The sequence below is a fragment of the Neopelma chrysocephalum genome, unplaced genomic scaffold (genome assembly GCF_003984885.1).
Source record: "Neopelma chrysocephalum unplaced genomic scaffold, ASM398488v2 Primary Assembly neopelma1_144, whole genome shotgun sequence".
Lineage (NCBI taxonomy): Eukaryota > Metazoa > Chordata > Aves > Passeriformes > Pipridae > Neopelma > Neopelma chrysocephalum.
Genome location: NW_020897806.1, coordinates 35,456 through 49,808, shown reverse-complemented (window position 1 = coordinate 49,808; position 14,353 = coordinate 35,456). Strand labels below are relative to the sequence as shown.

Sequence of the window (14,353 nt, the reverse complement as noted above, 5' to 3'; positions counted from 1 at the left end):
TACAACTCTATAAATTCCGCGCGGTATTGTTATTGTTCGCCTTAAAACTTCTTTGACCATCCAGGCTCCACATCCGTCCCGCCCCGGCGCAGCTCAGCCCGGTCCCCTCCCGCCCCGGCCCCGCCGCCCGCACTCCGCCGTTCCCCGCGCACCCGCCCTCGGGTCCCGGGTCGCTGCGCCCCCTCCCCTCCCGCCCCCGCCCCGCGGAGCCCCCCAGAGCCCCCCGGATCCCCCCCCGGCCGGTGCTCCAGGTGCCACCGCCCCTCCCCGGGGCGGTCCCGGCGCGGCCCCGCCCCGGATCCTCCCGCCGCCCCCGCTCGCCGCCGCTCGGTGCCCGCCGCGGAGCCGCCGGAGCGCACGTGGCGCCGCCATGGCCCGGCTGCTGCTGCAGGACGGGTCGGTGCTGCGGGGCCGCCCCTTCGGGGCCGCCGGGGCCGCCGCCGCCGGGGAAGTCGGTGAGTGCGGCCGGGCCGGGGCCGGGATGTCGGGATGTCGGGATGTCGGGATGTCGGGGGGCGGCCCGAGTCCGGCGGCGGGGAGGGGAGGGAACGGCGGCTCCGGTCCGGTCTGGTCCGGCCCGGGGACTCCCTCTTCTCGGAGTCCCCCGAGATCGGCCCGGCTCCGTGCCCCGCGGCGGGACGTCCCATCACCGCCATCCCCATCCCCGCGCAGTGTTCCAGACCGGCATGGTGGGGTACCCCGAGGCCCTCACCGACCCCTCCTACAAGGCGCAGGTCCTGGTGCTCACCTACCCGCTGGTCGGCAACTACGGGGTGCCCCGGGACGAGCCCGACGCCTTCGGCCTCAGCAGGGTGAGCGAGGGGGGCCGGGGGGCAGCGTGTCCCGTCGTGGTGGCTGAATGGGACAGTGCCGGGTGCCAGGGCGGGACGGGCAGCACGAGGTGCCAGGGCAGGACAGCACAGAATGCCAGGGCAGGACAGCATGACGTGCCAGGGCAGGACAGCACAGAGTGCCAGGACAGCACAGAGTGCCATGACGGGATGGCACAGGGTGCCAGGGCAGGGCAGCGAGTGGCATGTCGTGGCAGGTAGAGGCTTGACTCTGATCCTGCCAGGCCAGAGCCACAGCAGAGTCCAGGGCGCTCTGACATGCCAAGGACTGGGTCTGGGCAGGGGGAGACCTGGGACTGGGGTGCCCTTGCAGCCCCTGGGGAGTGGGGCTGTGTGTGCGTCCTTGCCAGGGCTCCATTGCAGAGTGGGGGTCCCAGCCCCCCAGGGCAAGGCAGCACTCGAGGCCCCAGCCCCCTCCCACCCCCTCAGCCTCCAGGCTGCTCATCCCAGGGCAGAGTCCAGGCCCGTTGTGGCCGTGCTGTGCTGACCTCCCCACGCTGACCCTGGGGGTCTTGCTGTCAGCAGCCCTCCCCTGGACCAGGGCTCAGCCTCGCCGGGATGGGTGTGGGACGAGGTGGGGGCAGTGGCAGCCCAGCACTGGGGGGGGCTGGTCCCATACTGTGGGCCAGGGATGGGGTCTGTGTCTCCTGGGACTTCTCTGGGCTGGTGACCGTCCCCCTGGCCCTGCTCCTCATCCCCTGCTCCCCCAGTGGTTCGAGTCCAGCAAGATCCACGTGGCTGCACTGGTGGTGGGCGAGTGCTCGGAGACCCCCAGCCACTGGAGCGCGTCCCGCTCCCTGGACCAGTGGCTGAAGGAGCAGAACATCCCCGGGCTGGAAGGTGGGACTGGGGAGACTGCGGGGCGGGCTGGGGGTTGGGGGTCTGTGGGTTCTGAGCTGGTCCCATCTCTGTGTTGGGATTTGCCCCCATGGAGGTCAACCCAGTGTTGGGATTTGGGGGTGATGATGCTGCTGGGGCGCAGGGTCCCGCTGGGGCGGGCCAGGGCCGTGGGGTTGTGTCTCACAGCCCTCCCGCAGGGGTGGACACCCGGGCACTGACCAAGAAGATCCGCGAGAAGGGGTCGCTGCTGGGGAAGCTGGTGCCGGACGGGACCCCCGAGGAGAACCTGTCCTTTGAGGACCCCAACAAGCGGCACCTGGTGCAGGAGGTGTCGCTGAAGGTGCGAGGGGAGGGGAGGGCTGAGCGGGGCCGGGGGGCAGCGGTGGGGGCTGCAGAGCCCCTCCTGGGGGGGCTGGTCCCCACGGGGCACCGGGCCATCCACCCCCACACCCCGCAGGTGCCACAAGTGTTCAACCCCGGCGGGTCTCTGCGCATCACGGTCCTCGACTGCGGCCTCAAGAACAACCAGGTGCGGTGCCTGTGCAGGCTGGGGGCCGCCGTCACCGTGGTGCCCTGGGACCACCCGCTGGACACTGCAGGTGAGGGGACACCGGCCAGGGATGTCCTGGGGCCCCACCCCTCAGTGGGGTCTGGAGCTGGGGTCTGGAACTGCCTGCTTGGTTGGTGCTGGGGGCAGCAGGCACCTATGTCCTGGTCTGTGGAGTCTTGGTGTCGTCCTTCCTGGTGGCTTTTGGGTTCAGGGCCCTCAGTGTGGCACTGCAGGAGGGGGGCCGTGGGCTCGGGGTGCCTTGCTGGGATTGCCTTGAGGGGCTCTGGACTGTGGTACTGGGGGGCCCTAATGTGACTGCAAGGGAAGTCGTGGTGGGCTGGGGGGGCCGTTGCTGCCACTGGTACGGGTGTTGCGGGGTCAGAGCGTCTTGGTGTGACCCTGCTGAGGTGTTGTGGGGGCTGGGGGCTCAGGGTGCTTCACTGCTGGGCTGCTGTGACCCAGTGGGGACCTTGGGGGGCCCCACTCTGACCCCACTGCTCTCTTGGCACAGACTTTGACGGGCTGTTCATCAGCAATGGCCCTGGGGACCCGCAGCTCTGCCAGGAGACGGTGTCCAGCCTGCGCCGGGTGCTGGATGCGCCCCAGCCCAAGCCGGTTTTTGGGATCTGCCTGGGGCACCAGCTGCTTGCCCTGGCCCTCGGCGCCCGCACCTACAAGATGAAGTGAGTGGGGAGCTGGGGCCGGGGTCACCGTGGGGAGCTGGGGCCAGGGTCACCGTGGGGTCCCGGCTGCCGGGGCCGCCTGACACCCGTCCCACTGCCCAGGTACGGGAACCGTGGGCACAACCAGCCGTGCCTGCACGAGGACACACAGCGCTGCTTCATGACGGCGCAGAACCACGGCTTCGCGGTGGAGACGGGCGGCCTCCCCCCCGACTGGGCCCCGCTCTTCACCAACGCCAACGACGGCTCCAACGAGGGCCTCGTCCACCAGCACAAGCCCTTCTTCAGGTGGGCGCAGGGGGAGGGCCGGGGGGTTGTGGGGCCATGGCCGGGGGTGCAGGGGGGGGCCCCGGGGCTGTGCCCTGCCTGACCCCCTCCGCAGCGTCCAGTTTCACCCCGAGCACTGTGCCGGACCCACGGACCTGGAGGGGCTCTTCGATGTCTTCGTGGAGGCGGCGCGAGACCTGCAGAACGGGGACGGCGGAGCCCGCACGGGTGGGTGTGAGCGTGAGGGGCAGGACCGTGGGGCAGAGGCTGCGGGACAGGGCTGTGCCCGGGGTCCCCGTGGCCCTGTCCCCAGTGTGCCGTGTTCCCCCAGTGCGGGAGCGCCTGCGGGACTGGCTGACCTACACCCAGGCGCCGGCGGGAGGCCCAGACGTGGCCCGGCCCCGCAAGGTGCTGATCCTGGGCTCCGGCGGCCTCTCCATCGGCCAGGCAGGAGAGTTCGACTACTCAGGGTCACAGGTGAGCACCCACCGCAGGGCACGGGGAGCGGTGGGGGTCACTGGGGTCACCCACCAGCCACCAGCCGTGACCCCTCTGTTCCCCACCAGGCCATCAAAGCGCTGAGGGAGGAGAACATCCAGACGGTGCTGATCAACCCCAACATCGCCACGGTGCAGACCTCCAAGGGGCTGGCAGACAAGGTGTACTTCCTGCCCATCACCCCGGAGTACGTGGCACAGGTGAGCGCCCTGGGGCACCGGCGGGGCAGTTTGGGGGCACAGGGATGGCTGGGCTGGGGGGTGGCTGAAGGGATGGTGTGTGGAGGGCTGGGTGGGAGCGGAAGGGACTCGGTGGGCAGCACAGGCGTGGCGGCAGCTGGAGGAGGACGCAAGACCCGCCGTGGTTTCTGTCCCCGGTGCCCCCCAGGTGATCCGGAACGAGCGCCCCGACGGGGTGCTGCTGACCTTTGGGGGGCAGACGGCCCTGAACTGCGGGGTGGAGCTGACCAAGGCGGGCGTGCTGGAGCGGTACCACGTGCGGGTGCTGGGCACCCCCGTGGCCTCCATCGAGATGACGGAGGATCGCAAGGCCTTCGCGGAGAAGATGGAGGAGATCGGGGAGCACGTGGCGCCCAGCGAGGCCGCGGCCTCCCTGGAGCAGGTTCGGGGTGGGCTGCGGGGCCGCGGGGCGGGGCAGGGGCCCGTTCTTCCCGTTCCCACCGTCGCCCCTCTGTTCCCTGCAGGCGCAGGCGGCGGCCGAGCGTTTGGGGTACCCGGTGCTGGTGCGCTCTGCCTACGCCCTCGGGGGGCTGGGCTCCGGCTTCGCCAACAACCGGGAGGAGCTGGTGGCCCTGGTGAGCCAGGCCTTCACCCACACCTCCCAGGTGCTGGTGGACAAGTCCCTCAAGGGCTGGAAGGAGATCGAGTACGAGGTGGTGCGGGACGCCTACAACAACTGTGTCACGGTATGGGATGGGGGGAGACCTCCGGGCCACTGAGGGGGGATGGACGTGGGGCAGGTGCTGGGGGTGGGGGGCTCCTGCTGGCCCCTATCCCCAGGGAGAGCTCCCCTGTGCCTCCCGTGGTGCTGGCACAGCTCCTGTGTGCCGCTGGGAGCTGCACCCCGTGAGCCAGAGCCCTGCACCCCCCCTGCTCTGGGTGGGCTGAACGCATGGGGTGTCCCAGGGGCTCGTGTTTCAGCCCTGGCTGGGCAGGGGAGGATGTGGTGGGAGCTGGGAGGGACCTGCTGTGGACAGCACGTGGGGTGCTGGGGAACCCCCAGCTCACAGCGACCCCCCCTCCACTGCCAGGTGTGTAACATGGAGAACCTGGACCCGCTGGGGATCCACACGGGCGAGTCCATCGTGGTGGCTCCCAGCCAGACCCTCAACGACGCCGAGTACTTCATGCTGCGGCGCACGGCCATCAGGGTGGTGCAGCACCTGGGCATCGTGGGCGAGTGCAACATCCAGTTCGCCCTCAACCCCGAGTCGGAGCAGGTACGAGCAGCTCCCTGAAAGTCCTGGCTCCCACTCCCAGCCCCTGTCCAGCCCTACCGTGGGGTGCTCCGGGTTCTGCCCCACGAGTCTGTGCCTCCCTGTGCTGTGGCATCTCTGGGATCCGGCGGGTCCGGCCGTGTCGCCGCGTCCCACGGCACCCGCTGACCCTGCCCACCCCCTGCCCGCAGTACTACATCATCGAGGTGAACGCCCGGCTCTCCCGCAGCTCAGCCCTGGCCAGCAAGGCCACCGGCTACCCGCTGGCCTACGTGGCCGCCAAGCTGGCCCTGGGCATCCCCCTGCCCGTCCTCAGGTAAGGTGCTGCTGCGGCACAGGATGAGGTGCTGCCGCAGTGGGACAGCCCCGGCCGCTGACCCCCGTCCCCTCCCCAGGAACTCCGTCACCAACTCCACCACGGCCAACTTCGAGCCCAGCCTGGACTACTGCGTGGTGAAGATCCCGCGCTGGGACCTCAGCAAGTTCCTGCGCGTCAGCACCAAGATCGGCAGCTCCATGAAGAGCGTGGGTGAGCGCGGGGGGCAGCGGCGCCCGCGGGCGCAGGGGTGGGCGTGGGGTCCGGCCGCTCACCCCTCCCTCCGCAGGGGAGGTCATGGCCATCGGGAGGAACTTCGAGGAGGCCTTCCAGAAGGCGCTGAGGATGGTGGATGAGAACTGCGTGGGCTTTGACCACATGGTGAAGCCGGCCTCGGACGTGGTGAGCGCCGGGGTCCGGGGGGTGTGTGTGCCGCTGGTGCGGCCCTGGGGGAGAGGTGGCCACCCACCTTCCCCAGCCCCGCTCACCCCTCCGGCCCGGCAGGAGCTGGAGACGCCGACGGACAAGCGGATCTTTGTGCTGGCGGCGGCGCTGCGGGCCGGCTACTCCATCGAGCGGCTGTACGAGCTGACCAAGATCGACCGCTGGTTCCTGCACAAGATGAAGAACATCGCGGACCACGCGGTGCTGCTGGAGTCGTACCGCGGCCGGCAGGGCACCATGCCCCCCGCCGTGCTCCAGCGCGCCAAGCAGCTCGGCTTCTCCGACAAGCAGGTGGCCCTGGCCGTGCTCAGGTGAGCTGGGGAGGGGGGCGGCCCCCCGCCCTGTCCCCCCACCCCGCCCCGGTACCGGAGCTCACCCGGCCCCACGCAGCACCGAGCTGGCCGTGCGGAAGATGCGGCGCGACCTGAGGATCCTGCCGATGGTGAAGCAGATCGACACGGTGGCGGCGGAGTGGCCGGCCCAGACCAACTACCTGTACCTGACCTACAACGGCTCCGAGCACGACCTGGCCTTCCACGAGCCCCACGTCATGGTCATCGGCTCCGGCGTCTACCGCATCGGCAGCAGCGTCGAGTTCGACTGGTGCGCCGTGGGCTGCATCCAGGAGCTCCGCAAGGTCGGGCGGGCCCCAGCGCCCTCTGGGACGGGGGGTGGGTGTCCTTGCTCAGAGGATGTGGCCAGAGAGGGCTGGGGGGCCCTGGGCTCACCTTGTCCCACCCCCAGTAGATGGGCTTCAAGACGATCATGGTGAACTACAACCCCGAGACGGTGAGCACCGACTACGACATGTGCGACCGCCTCTACTTCGATGAGATCTCCTTTGAGGTATGGGGGCTGGAGCCCTGCCTGCTGTGGGGCGAGGGGTTCTGCCCGCCGTGGGACTGGGTGAGGGCTGCCACGGCCCCGTCCGAACCATCCCCCTGCCCCGCGCGGTGCCGCAGGTGGTGATGGACATCTACGAGCTGGAGAACCCCGAGGGCGTGATCCTGTCGATGGGCGGGCAGCTGCCCAACAACATCGCCATGGCCCTGCACCGGCAGCAGTGCCGCATCCTGGGCACGTCCCCGGAGGCCATCGACTCGGCCGAGAACCGCTTCAAGTTCTCCCGCCTGCTCGACACCATCGGCATCAGCCAGCCCCTCTGGAAGGAGCTCTCTGACATGGAGGTGGGGCCCGGTGAGGGGGCTGGGGTGGCTCAGGGTGGCCCTCAGAGCATCTCCTGAGATTCTGTCTCCCGCAGTCGGCCAAGTACTTCTGCTGCAAGGTGGGCTACCCCTGCGTCGTGCGCCCGTCCTACGTGCTCAGCGGGGCCGCCATGAACGTGGCCTACTCGGACAGCGACCTGGAGAAGTTCCTGAGCAACGCCGTGGCCGTGTCCAAGGAGCAGCCCGTTGTCATCTCCAAGTTCATCCAGGAGGCCAAGGTCCGTCCAGGGGGCTGCTCCAGCCCCAGGGCGCCCCGAGAGCCCTGTCCCCCCGTGACGGGCCGTGACCGTGTTCCCCCTCGCAGGAGATCGACGTGGATGCCGTGGCCTGCGACGGCGTCGTGGTGGCCATCGCCATCTCGGAGCACGTGGAGAACGCCGGGGTGCACTCGGGCGATGCCACGCTGGTGACACCCCCCCAGGACATCACCCCCACGACCCTGGAGCGCATCAAGGCCATTGTCCACGCCATCGGGCAGGAGCTGCAGGTCACAGGGCCCTTCAACCTGCAGCTCATTGCCAAGGTACAGGGACTGGGGGCCGTGCTGGAGCACAGGGTGCCGGTGGGAGAACACCCCGTGTCCCCAGCCGTGCCTCATTCCATCCCCTCTCCCCCAGGACGACCAGCTGAAGGTGATCGAGTGCAACGTCCGCGTCTCCCGCTCCTTCCCCTTCGTGTCCAAGACCCTGGGGGTGGACCTGGTGGCTCTGGCCACCCAGGTGATCATGGGCGAGGACGTGGAGCCCGTGGGGCTGATGACGGGCAGGGGCATCGTAGGCGTCAAGGTGAGCGGGGGGCCGTGGGGGCGAGGCTGGGGTGTGGGGCCGGGCAGCCCCTGAGCCCCCCACCGCCCCCCAGGTGCCCCAGTTCTCCTTCTCGCGCCTGGCGGGCGCTGACGTGGTGCTGGGGGTGGAGATGACGAGCACGGGCGAGGTGGCCTGCTTCGGGGAGAACCGCTGCGAGGCCTACCTGAAGGCCATGCTCAGCACCGGCTTCAAGATCCCCAAGAAGAACATCCTGCTGACCATCGGCAGCTACAAGGTTCGTGGGGGGACCGTGCTGGGGGGGTCGGGGTTTCCCCCCTGCCCTCTGACGGGCCCCCGTCTCGTTGCAGTACAAGAGCGAGCTGCTGCCCACGGTGCGGAGGCTGGAGACCCTTGGCTACAACCTCTACGCCAGCCTGGGCACCGCCGACTTCTACACCGAGCACGGCATCAAGGTTGGGGCTGGGGGCTGGCGGGGCCGGGGTTCTGCCCCCTGGCAGGAGTGGGGGGGCCCTGACGGGGTCGCTGCCCACAGGTGAAGGCCGTGGACTGGCACTTCGAGGAGGCCGATGGCAACGAGGCCGGCGCCCGGGAGACCCAGCGCAGCATCCTGGACTACCTGGCCGAGAACCACTTCGAGATGGTCATCAACCTGTCCATGCGCAACTCGGGGGGCCGCCGGCTCTCCTCCTTCGTCACCAAGGGGTACCGCACCCGGCGCCTGGCCGTCGACTACTCCGTGCCCCTCATCATCGACATCAAGTGCACCAAGCTCTTCGTGGAGGTGGGCTGGGACACGCAGGGGACCCGGGGAGCGCGTGGGGGGGAAGAGAGCAAAGGGAGGTTGTGGAAGTCCTGCTGTGGGTGCTGTGGGGCGCATGGTCGTCGCTGTGCAGGGGTTGCTTTTGGGGTGTGACTCGGGCAGCCGTTGTTACCCTGGCCTGGGGTCATCCTGCCTCACAGCTGCTGTCTCTGCAGGCGCTGGGCCAGATCGGGGCAGCCCCCCCGCTGAAGATTCACGTGGACTGCATGACGTCCAAGAAACTCATCCGTCTGCCAGGTGGGTGGGACAGGGGCCACGGGGGAAACAGGGGCTGGAGCAGCACTGGTAGCCAGGCTGGGCACGTCCCTGAGCACTGCAGGGAGAGGAGATGTTTCCCTGCTGTGCTGCCGTGTCCCCCGGGGCTGGGGGGCTGCCGATGCTGAGGCTGACGCTCCCCAGGCCTCATCGACGTGCACGTCCACCTCCGCGAGCCGGGCGGCACCCACAAGGAGGACTTTGCGTCGGGCACGGCGGCCGCCCTGGCCGGGGGCATCACCATGGTGTGTGCCATGCCCAACACCAGCCCCGCCGTCACCGACGCCGCCTCCTTCGCCCTGGCACAGAAGGTGAGGGGCCGCTGCCAGCCCTGACGTTCACGTCCCCTCTCTGCGCACTGCCACGCCAGCCACGGTGGGCTCGCTGCCTGCAGTGGGCTTGCTTGCCCCGGGTGGGACTGGCCCTGCCACGGCACCCACCACTTCCCCCCCCACAGCTGGCCGAGGCCGGGGCCCGCTGCGACTTCGCCCTCTTCCTGGGGGCTTCCCCGGAGAACGCCGGGGCGCTGGGGCCCCTTGCCGGGGCGGCTGCCGGGCTCAAGATGTACCTGAACGACACCTTCTCCAGCCTGCGGATGGACGACGTGTCGCTGTGGATGGAGGTTGGCGGGCGGGCAGGGGCTGGCACGGGGCAGAGCCGCTCCCGGTGCCGGCGCCCACCGGCCCCGTTTCCCCCCCCCAGCACCTGGAGCAGTGGCCGCAGCACCTGCCCGTGGTGGCCCACGCCGAGCGGCAGACGGTGGCCGCCGTGCTGATGGTGGCCCAGCTGTACCAGCGCCCCGTCCACATCTGCCACGTGGCCCGCAGGGAGGAGGTGAGCCGGGAGCGGGGACGGCGGGCTCCGGGGTCGGGGTGTGGGGCCCTTTGTGTTCCCCCCCCACTGAGTGCGGCTCCCCCAGATCCTCCTGATCAAGGCAGCCAAGCAGAGGGGCCTCCCGGTGACGTGCGAGGTGGCCCCGCACCACCTCTTCCTGAGCCAGGACGACCTGGGGCGCCTCGGGGAGGGCCGTGCGGCCGTGCGGCCGGCGCTGGGCACCCGCCGGGACGTGGAGGCGCTCTGGGAGAACATGGACACCATCGACTGCTTCGCCACAGACCACGGTGAGCCCCGGGGGACGGGGGCTGCGGGGTGGGGACGAGGGGTGGGGACAGCCCCCGGTGACTGGCCGTGTCCTGCAGCCCCCCACACGCTGGAGGAGAAGCAGGGCCAGCAGCCGCCCCCTGGGTACCCCGGCCTGGAGACGATGCTGCCCCTGCTGCTGACGGCCGTGTCCGAGGGGCGGCTCAGCGTGGAGGACATTGTCCAGCGCCTCTACGAGAACCCACGCAAGATCTTCGGGCTGCCGGCGCAGGAGGACACCTATGTAGAGGTGGGTCCCTGCCCACCCGCCCCAGGTCTGCTCCTGGCCCCGCTGCCTCTGACCCGCTGTCCTGGCAGGTGGACCTGGAGCACGAGTGGATCATCCCTGGCTGCATGGCCTTCTCCAAGGCCCGCTGGACCCCCTTTGAGGGCATGAAGGTGAAGGGGACGGTGCGGAGGGTGGTCCTGCGTGGGGAGGTTGCCTACATCGACGGGCAGGTAAGGCCCTGGGTCTGTTTTCCCTTGTGTTGTCGGGGTCCCCAAGCACCAAAGGGGTCCCCCCACACCGACCCCATCACCCCCAACCCCATCACCCGTACGAATGCAGGTGCTGGTGGCCCCTGGCTACGGGCAAGACGTGAAGAAGTGGCCCTCAGGAGCTGCGGTGCCGCCACACGTGGCCCCCGTCAAGGACGTTGTGAAGGTACTGGGATGCACGGGGCCGGGCGGGGGGTCCCTGTCCGTGCTGGCTCCAGCGGGGTCTCTCGTTGCAGACCCCCGAGCGGCCCCGGCACGTGGCAGCTGGTGAGACCCTGCGTGGACGAGCCCCCAGCCCCCGCCGGGCCGGCCCCGCGGGCGACACGCGCTTCCACCCCCCGCCCCGCATCCACCGGGCCTCCGACCCCGGGCTGCCAGGTAGGGGGGCGGCGGCGGGGCCGGCGGGCGCGGCGGGGGGGGGACGGCGCTGCCCGGGGCCGGTTCTGGGGCCGCGGACGGGCGGCCCCGCTGACGCCGGCCCTTGTGTCCCGTTCAGCGTTCCAGAGGCTGGGAGCAGCCGCGCACCGCCCGGGCGCCCGAGGCACCGGTAATGTCGGGGGGGGGGGACTCACTAATGGCACTGACTGCAGCCCATGAGTGCATCCCCTCCCCTGGGTGCCGTGCGGGCCCCGGGCCGCCCGCGCCGCCCGCCACGGGCCCCTTCCCACACCCGGCGCCGGGCACCGCGGGGCAGGGCACGGCCGTGCCGCCTGCTCCGCTCCCGCCCTGGCGCGCGCGGCACCTCGGGGACCCCTCGCTTGCCAGTGTGATTGGGGGGGCGGCCAATTGGGAATTGTGGGGTGCGTGGGGAGAGGGGCGCAGCATTACGTGGGGCTTGGGCTGCCTGTCCTTGGGTGGCCTTCGCCCCGGCGTTGAGCCCTGACGTGGTTTGCCTGGTGCTGCCGAGTGCCGGGAGGGCTGTGCCGTGCCGGCAGCACCCTGGGAGGACGGCAGGGCCCACCCCCCCTAACGGCACCGCTCCCCTCTCCCGCCCAGCCGAGGACACCCGTGAGAAGGCCGGCAGGAAGGCAGCGGAGCTGGGTGAGTGCAGAGGGGATCTGGGGGCCCGCAGTGGGGGTCCCAGGCCTACGGCAGGTGGTTGGGCTCCCCTGGGCACCCCTGTGGGCTCACCAGCTGCTCTCGGTGCCCCAGATGCGGCGGCGATCCAGGACAGCCACTTCTACCCGCTGGGCCCCCTGCCACGCCAGGCCTCCCCCCAGCGCTCCCCCCACTTCCAGACCTCCCTACCGGGGAACGCCCTCGTCGGGCAGCACGTCCTCTCTGTCCAGCAGTTCTCCAAGGACCAGGTGCCTGGGCGGGTGGGCACGGGGACCAGGTGGCCATGGGGGCTGCGGTGCCTCCTGCGCCCTGGCCAAGCCCTGGTGCCCCTGCGCCCCCTGAGCCACCCTGTCCCCACAGGTGTCCCACCTGTGCAATTTGGCCCACACCCTGCGCATGCTGGTGCAGAAGGAGCGGAACGTGGACATCCTCAAGGTGAGCCGTGCGCCTGCCCCCCCGGCGCCCCGAGGGAGCCCTGTCCCGGGTGGGGGTGCCCCGGGCTCCCCGAGGTGACAGCATGGCCCCCGCAGGGGAAGGTGATGGTGACCATGTTCTACGAGGCGAGCACAAGGACCAGCAGCTCCTTCGCCGCGGCCATGAGCCGGCTGGGCGGCTCCGTCCTGTCCTTCTCTGAGGCCACTTCCTCAGTGCAGAAGGGCGAGTCCCTGGCCGACTCTGTGCAGACCATGTGCTGCTACGCCGATGTGCTGGTGCTGCGGCACCCCCAGCCTGGCGCTGTCGAGGTGAGAGGGGCTGGGGGGGCTGCATCCTGTCCCAGAGGCTCTGGGGGCCCTGCCCTGATGGTGAGGATGGTGACCTGCACTGTGGGGCAGAGACACGGTCCCCAGATGGGCTTTGGGTCCTGCCACTATGGGGCTGGTGGGGCCTGCCCTCACCCCTGCCTGCCCCTCACCCCTGCCTGCCCTGCCCGTGCTCCCAGCTGGCCGCCAGGCACTGCCGCAAGCCGGTGATCAACGCCGGGGATGGGGTGGGGGAACACCCCACGCAGGCGCTGCTGGACATCTTCACCATCCGCGAGGAGCTGGGCACCGTCAACGGCATGACGGTGAGCTGGGGGGGGCTGGGGGGGGCCGAGGGGCCCCGTCTGGGCCCTGGGGGGGGCCGTGGCCAGGCTGACCTGAGCGCTCTCCCCAGATCACCATGGTGGGCGACCTGAAGCACGGGCGCACGGTGCACTCCCTGGCCCGCCTGCTCACCCTGTACCGCATCAAGCTGCGCTACGTGACCCCCCCCGGCCTCCGCATGCCCCCCGACATCACCACCTTTGTGGCCTCCAGGGGCATCCAGCAGGTGAGGAGCGGGGTTGGGGGGCTGGCCCCACACGCCCCCCTGGCCCTGTGCCCCCAGCCCTGCTGACGGTGCCGCCCCAGGAGGAGTTCGGGAGCGTTGAGGAGGCACTGCCGGACACGGACGTGCTCTACATGACCCGCATCCAGAAGGAACGCTTCCAACGGGCCGAGGAGTACGAGGCCGTGAGTGAGGGGACCCCGGGTCCTGCTGCCCCTCGGGGGCTGTGGGGGGGGTCCCCTGCCCCAGCTGAGGGCTCTGTGTGTCCCCTCTCAGTGCTTTGGGCAGTTCATCCTCACGCCCCACATCATGACCCGTGCCAAGGAGAGGATGGTGGTGATGCACCCCCTGCCCCGCGTCAACGAGATCAGGTGGAGGGGGGGGAGCAGGGGCAGGGGGGCTGCAGGGTGCTGGGTGGGTGGGGGGCTCAGGGGTAGTGTCTGGGGGAATGGGGCTATGTAATATACTGGGCAGGAGTGGGGGTTCTCAGGGCGTGGGGATGTGGAGGGCTCTGGGGGAGCCGGGTCTGTGCTGTTGCTGCAGGGTCAGGGGCACGGGGGCTGCAGTGTGCTGGGCAGGGTAGGGGGTCTCAGGGCGATGGGGGCTGCGGTTGCTTGGTGGGTTTGGAGGGAGACAGGGTCTGTGGTGTGCGGTGGGTCAGGTGAGGTGATGGATCAAGGTGGATCACGGGTCCCGGGGGTGTGAGGGGTCCTGAGGGGGTCAGGGTCCCGGTGGGGTCAGGGGTCCCGGTGGATCAGTGTCCCGGGGGGGTGCTGGGTCCCACGGTGGCTCGGAGGTCCCGGTGGGGTCAGGGGTCCCGGTGGGGTCAGGGGTCCCGGGGTGGGTGAGGAGTCCCAGTGGGATCAGGGGTCCTGTGCCGGTGGGATCAGGTGTCCCGGTGCGATCAGGGATCCCGGGGTGGGATCAGGGTCCCGGTGGGATCAGGGTCCCGGTGGGATCGGGGGTCCCGCCGGCTCGGGGGTCCCGTGGCGGTGCCCGCTGACGCCGTTCCCCCCCCGCAGCGTGGAGGTGGACTCGGACCCGCGCGCCGCCTACTTCCGGCAGGCGGAGAACGGGATGTACATCCGGATGGCGCTGCTGGCCACGGTGCTGGGCCGCTACTGACCAATAAACGCCCCCGCTCGCCACACGGCATCGCGCCGCGACTCCCGCGTGACGTCACCGCGCCGCGACGCGCGGGGCCATGGCGGCGCTGTGGAGGGGCTGCGGGCGGCTGCTGGCGCGGCGGCCCGGGGCGGCACAGGCGCTCACCGCCGGTAAGGGCCGGGCCCGGGGCGGCACGGGCGCTCACCGCCGGTAAGGGCCGGGCCCGGGGCGGCACGGGCGCTCACCGCCGGTAAGGGCCGGGCCCGGG

At 70.6% G+C, this 14,353-nt stretch overlaps 1 protein-coding gene across 5 annotated transcripts; it reads left to right on the top strand.

The window, feature by feature from the left end:
- The first annotated feature begins 370 nt into the window (after nucleotides 1-370).
- On the top strand, nucleotides 371-14,124 carry CAD (carbamoyl-phosphate synthetase 2, aspartate transcarbamylase, and dihydroorotase). Of its 5 annotated transcripts, XM_027700289.1 has the most exons (45): nucleotides 371-455; nucleotides 673-812; nucleotides 1,562-1,691; nucleotides 1,889-2,031; nucleotides 2,149-2,290; nucleotides 2,753-2,924; nucleotides 3,027-3,212; nucleotides 3,307-3,419; nucleotides 3,523-3,668; nucleotides 3,758-3,889; nucleotides 4,077-4,310; nucleotides 4,393-4,614; nucleotides 4,960-5,148; nucleotides 5,337-5,461; nucleotides 5,541-5,674; nucleotides 5,751-5,863; nucleotides 5,966-6,216; nucleotides 6,296-6,542; nucleotides 6,653-6,751; nucleotides 6,868-7,092; nucleotides 7,167-7,349; nucleotides 7,436-7,654; nucleotides 7,749-7,916; nucleotides 7,990-8,172; nucleotides 8,246-8,350; nucleotides 8,431-8,679; nucleotides 8,874-8,955; nucleotides 9,118-9,284; nucleotides 9,431-9,595; nucleotides 9,676-9,807; nucleotides 9,893-10,094; nucleotides 10,173-10,363; nucleotides 10,432-10,572; nucleotides 10,682-10,777; nucleotides 10,848-10,989; nucleotides 11,108-11,158; nucleotides 11,608-11,652; nucleotides 11,764-11,918; nucleotides 12,031-12,105; nucleotides 12,201-12,413; nucleotides 12,611-12,736; nucleotides 12,826-12,981; nucleotides 13,062-13,163; nucleotides 13,255-13,349; nucleotides 14,001-14,124. In XM_027700289.1, the coding sequence occupies exons 1-45, from the start codon at nucleotides 371-373 to the stop codon at nucleotides 14,101-14,103; spliced, it is 6,774 nt and encodes a 2,257-aa protein (XP_027556090.1). In that variant the 3' UTR covers nucleotides 14,104-14,124. The 5 variants fall into 5 exon arrangements, with proteins under 5 accessions (XP_027556090.1, XP_027556092.1, XP_027556091.1 ...); XM_027700291.1 differs by lacking the exon at nucleotides 11,108-11,158; XM_027700290.1 differs by having other exon boundaries at nucleotides 5,751-6,216; nucleotides 10,848-10,878.
- The last annotated feature ends 229 nt before the right edge of the window (nucleotides 14,125-14,353 follow it).

What these genes read in the sequence shown, in the direction of transcription:
- CAD (XM_027700287.1), top strand. Translation starts at nt 371, where the DNA reads ATGGCCCGGCTGCTGCTGCAGGACGGGTCGGTGCTGCGGGGCCGCCCC. An exon ending in CCTTCGCCCTGGCACAGAAG is followed by an intron (nt 9,285 to 9,430) that starts GTGAGGGGCCGC and finishes CCCCCCCCACAG; the next exon opens with CTGGCCGAGGCCGGGGCCCG. An exon ending in CAGGAAGGCAGCGGAGCTGG is followed by an intron (nt 11,653 to 11,763) that starts GTGAGTGCAGAG and finishes TCGGTGCCCCAG; the next exon opens with ATGCGGCGGCGATCCAGGAC.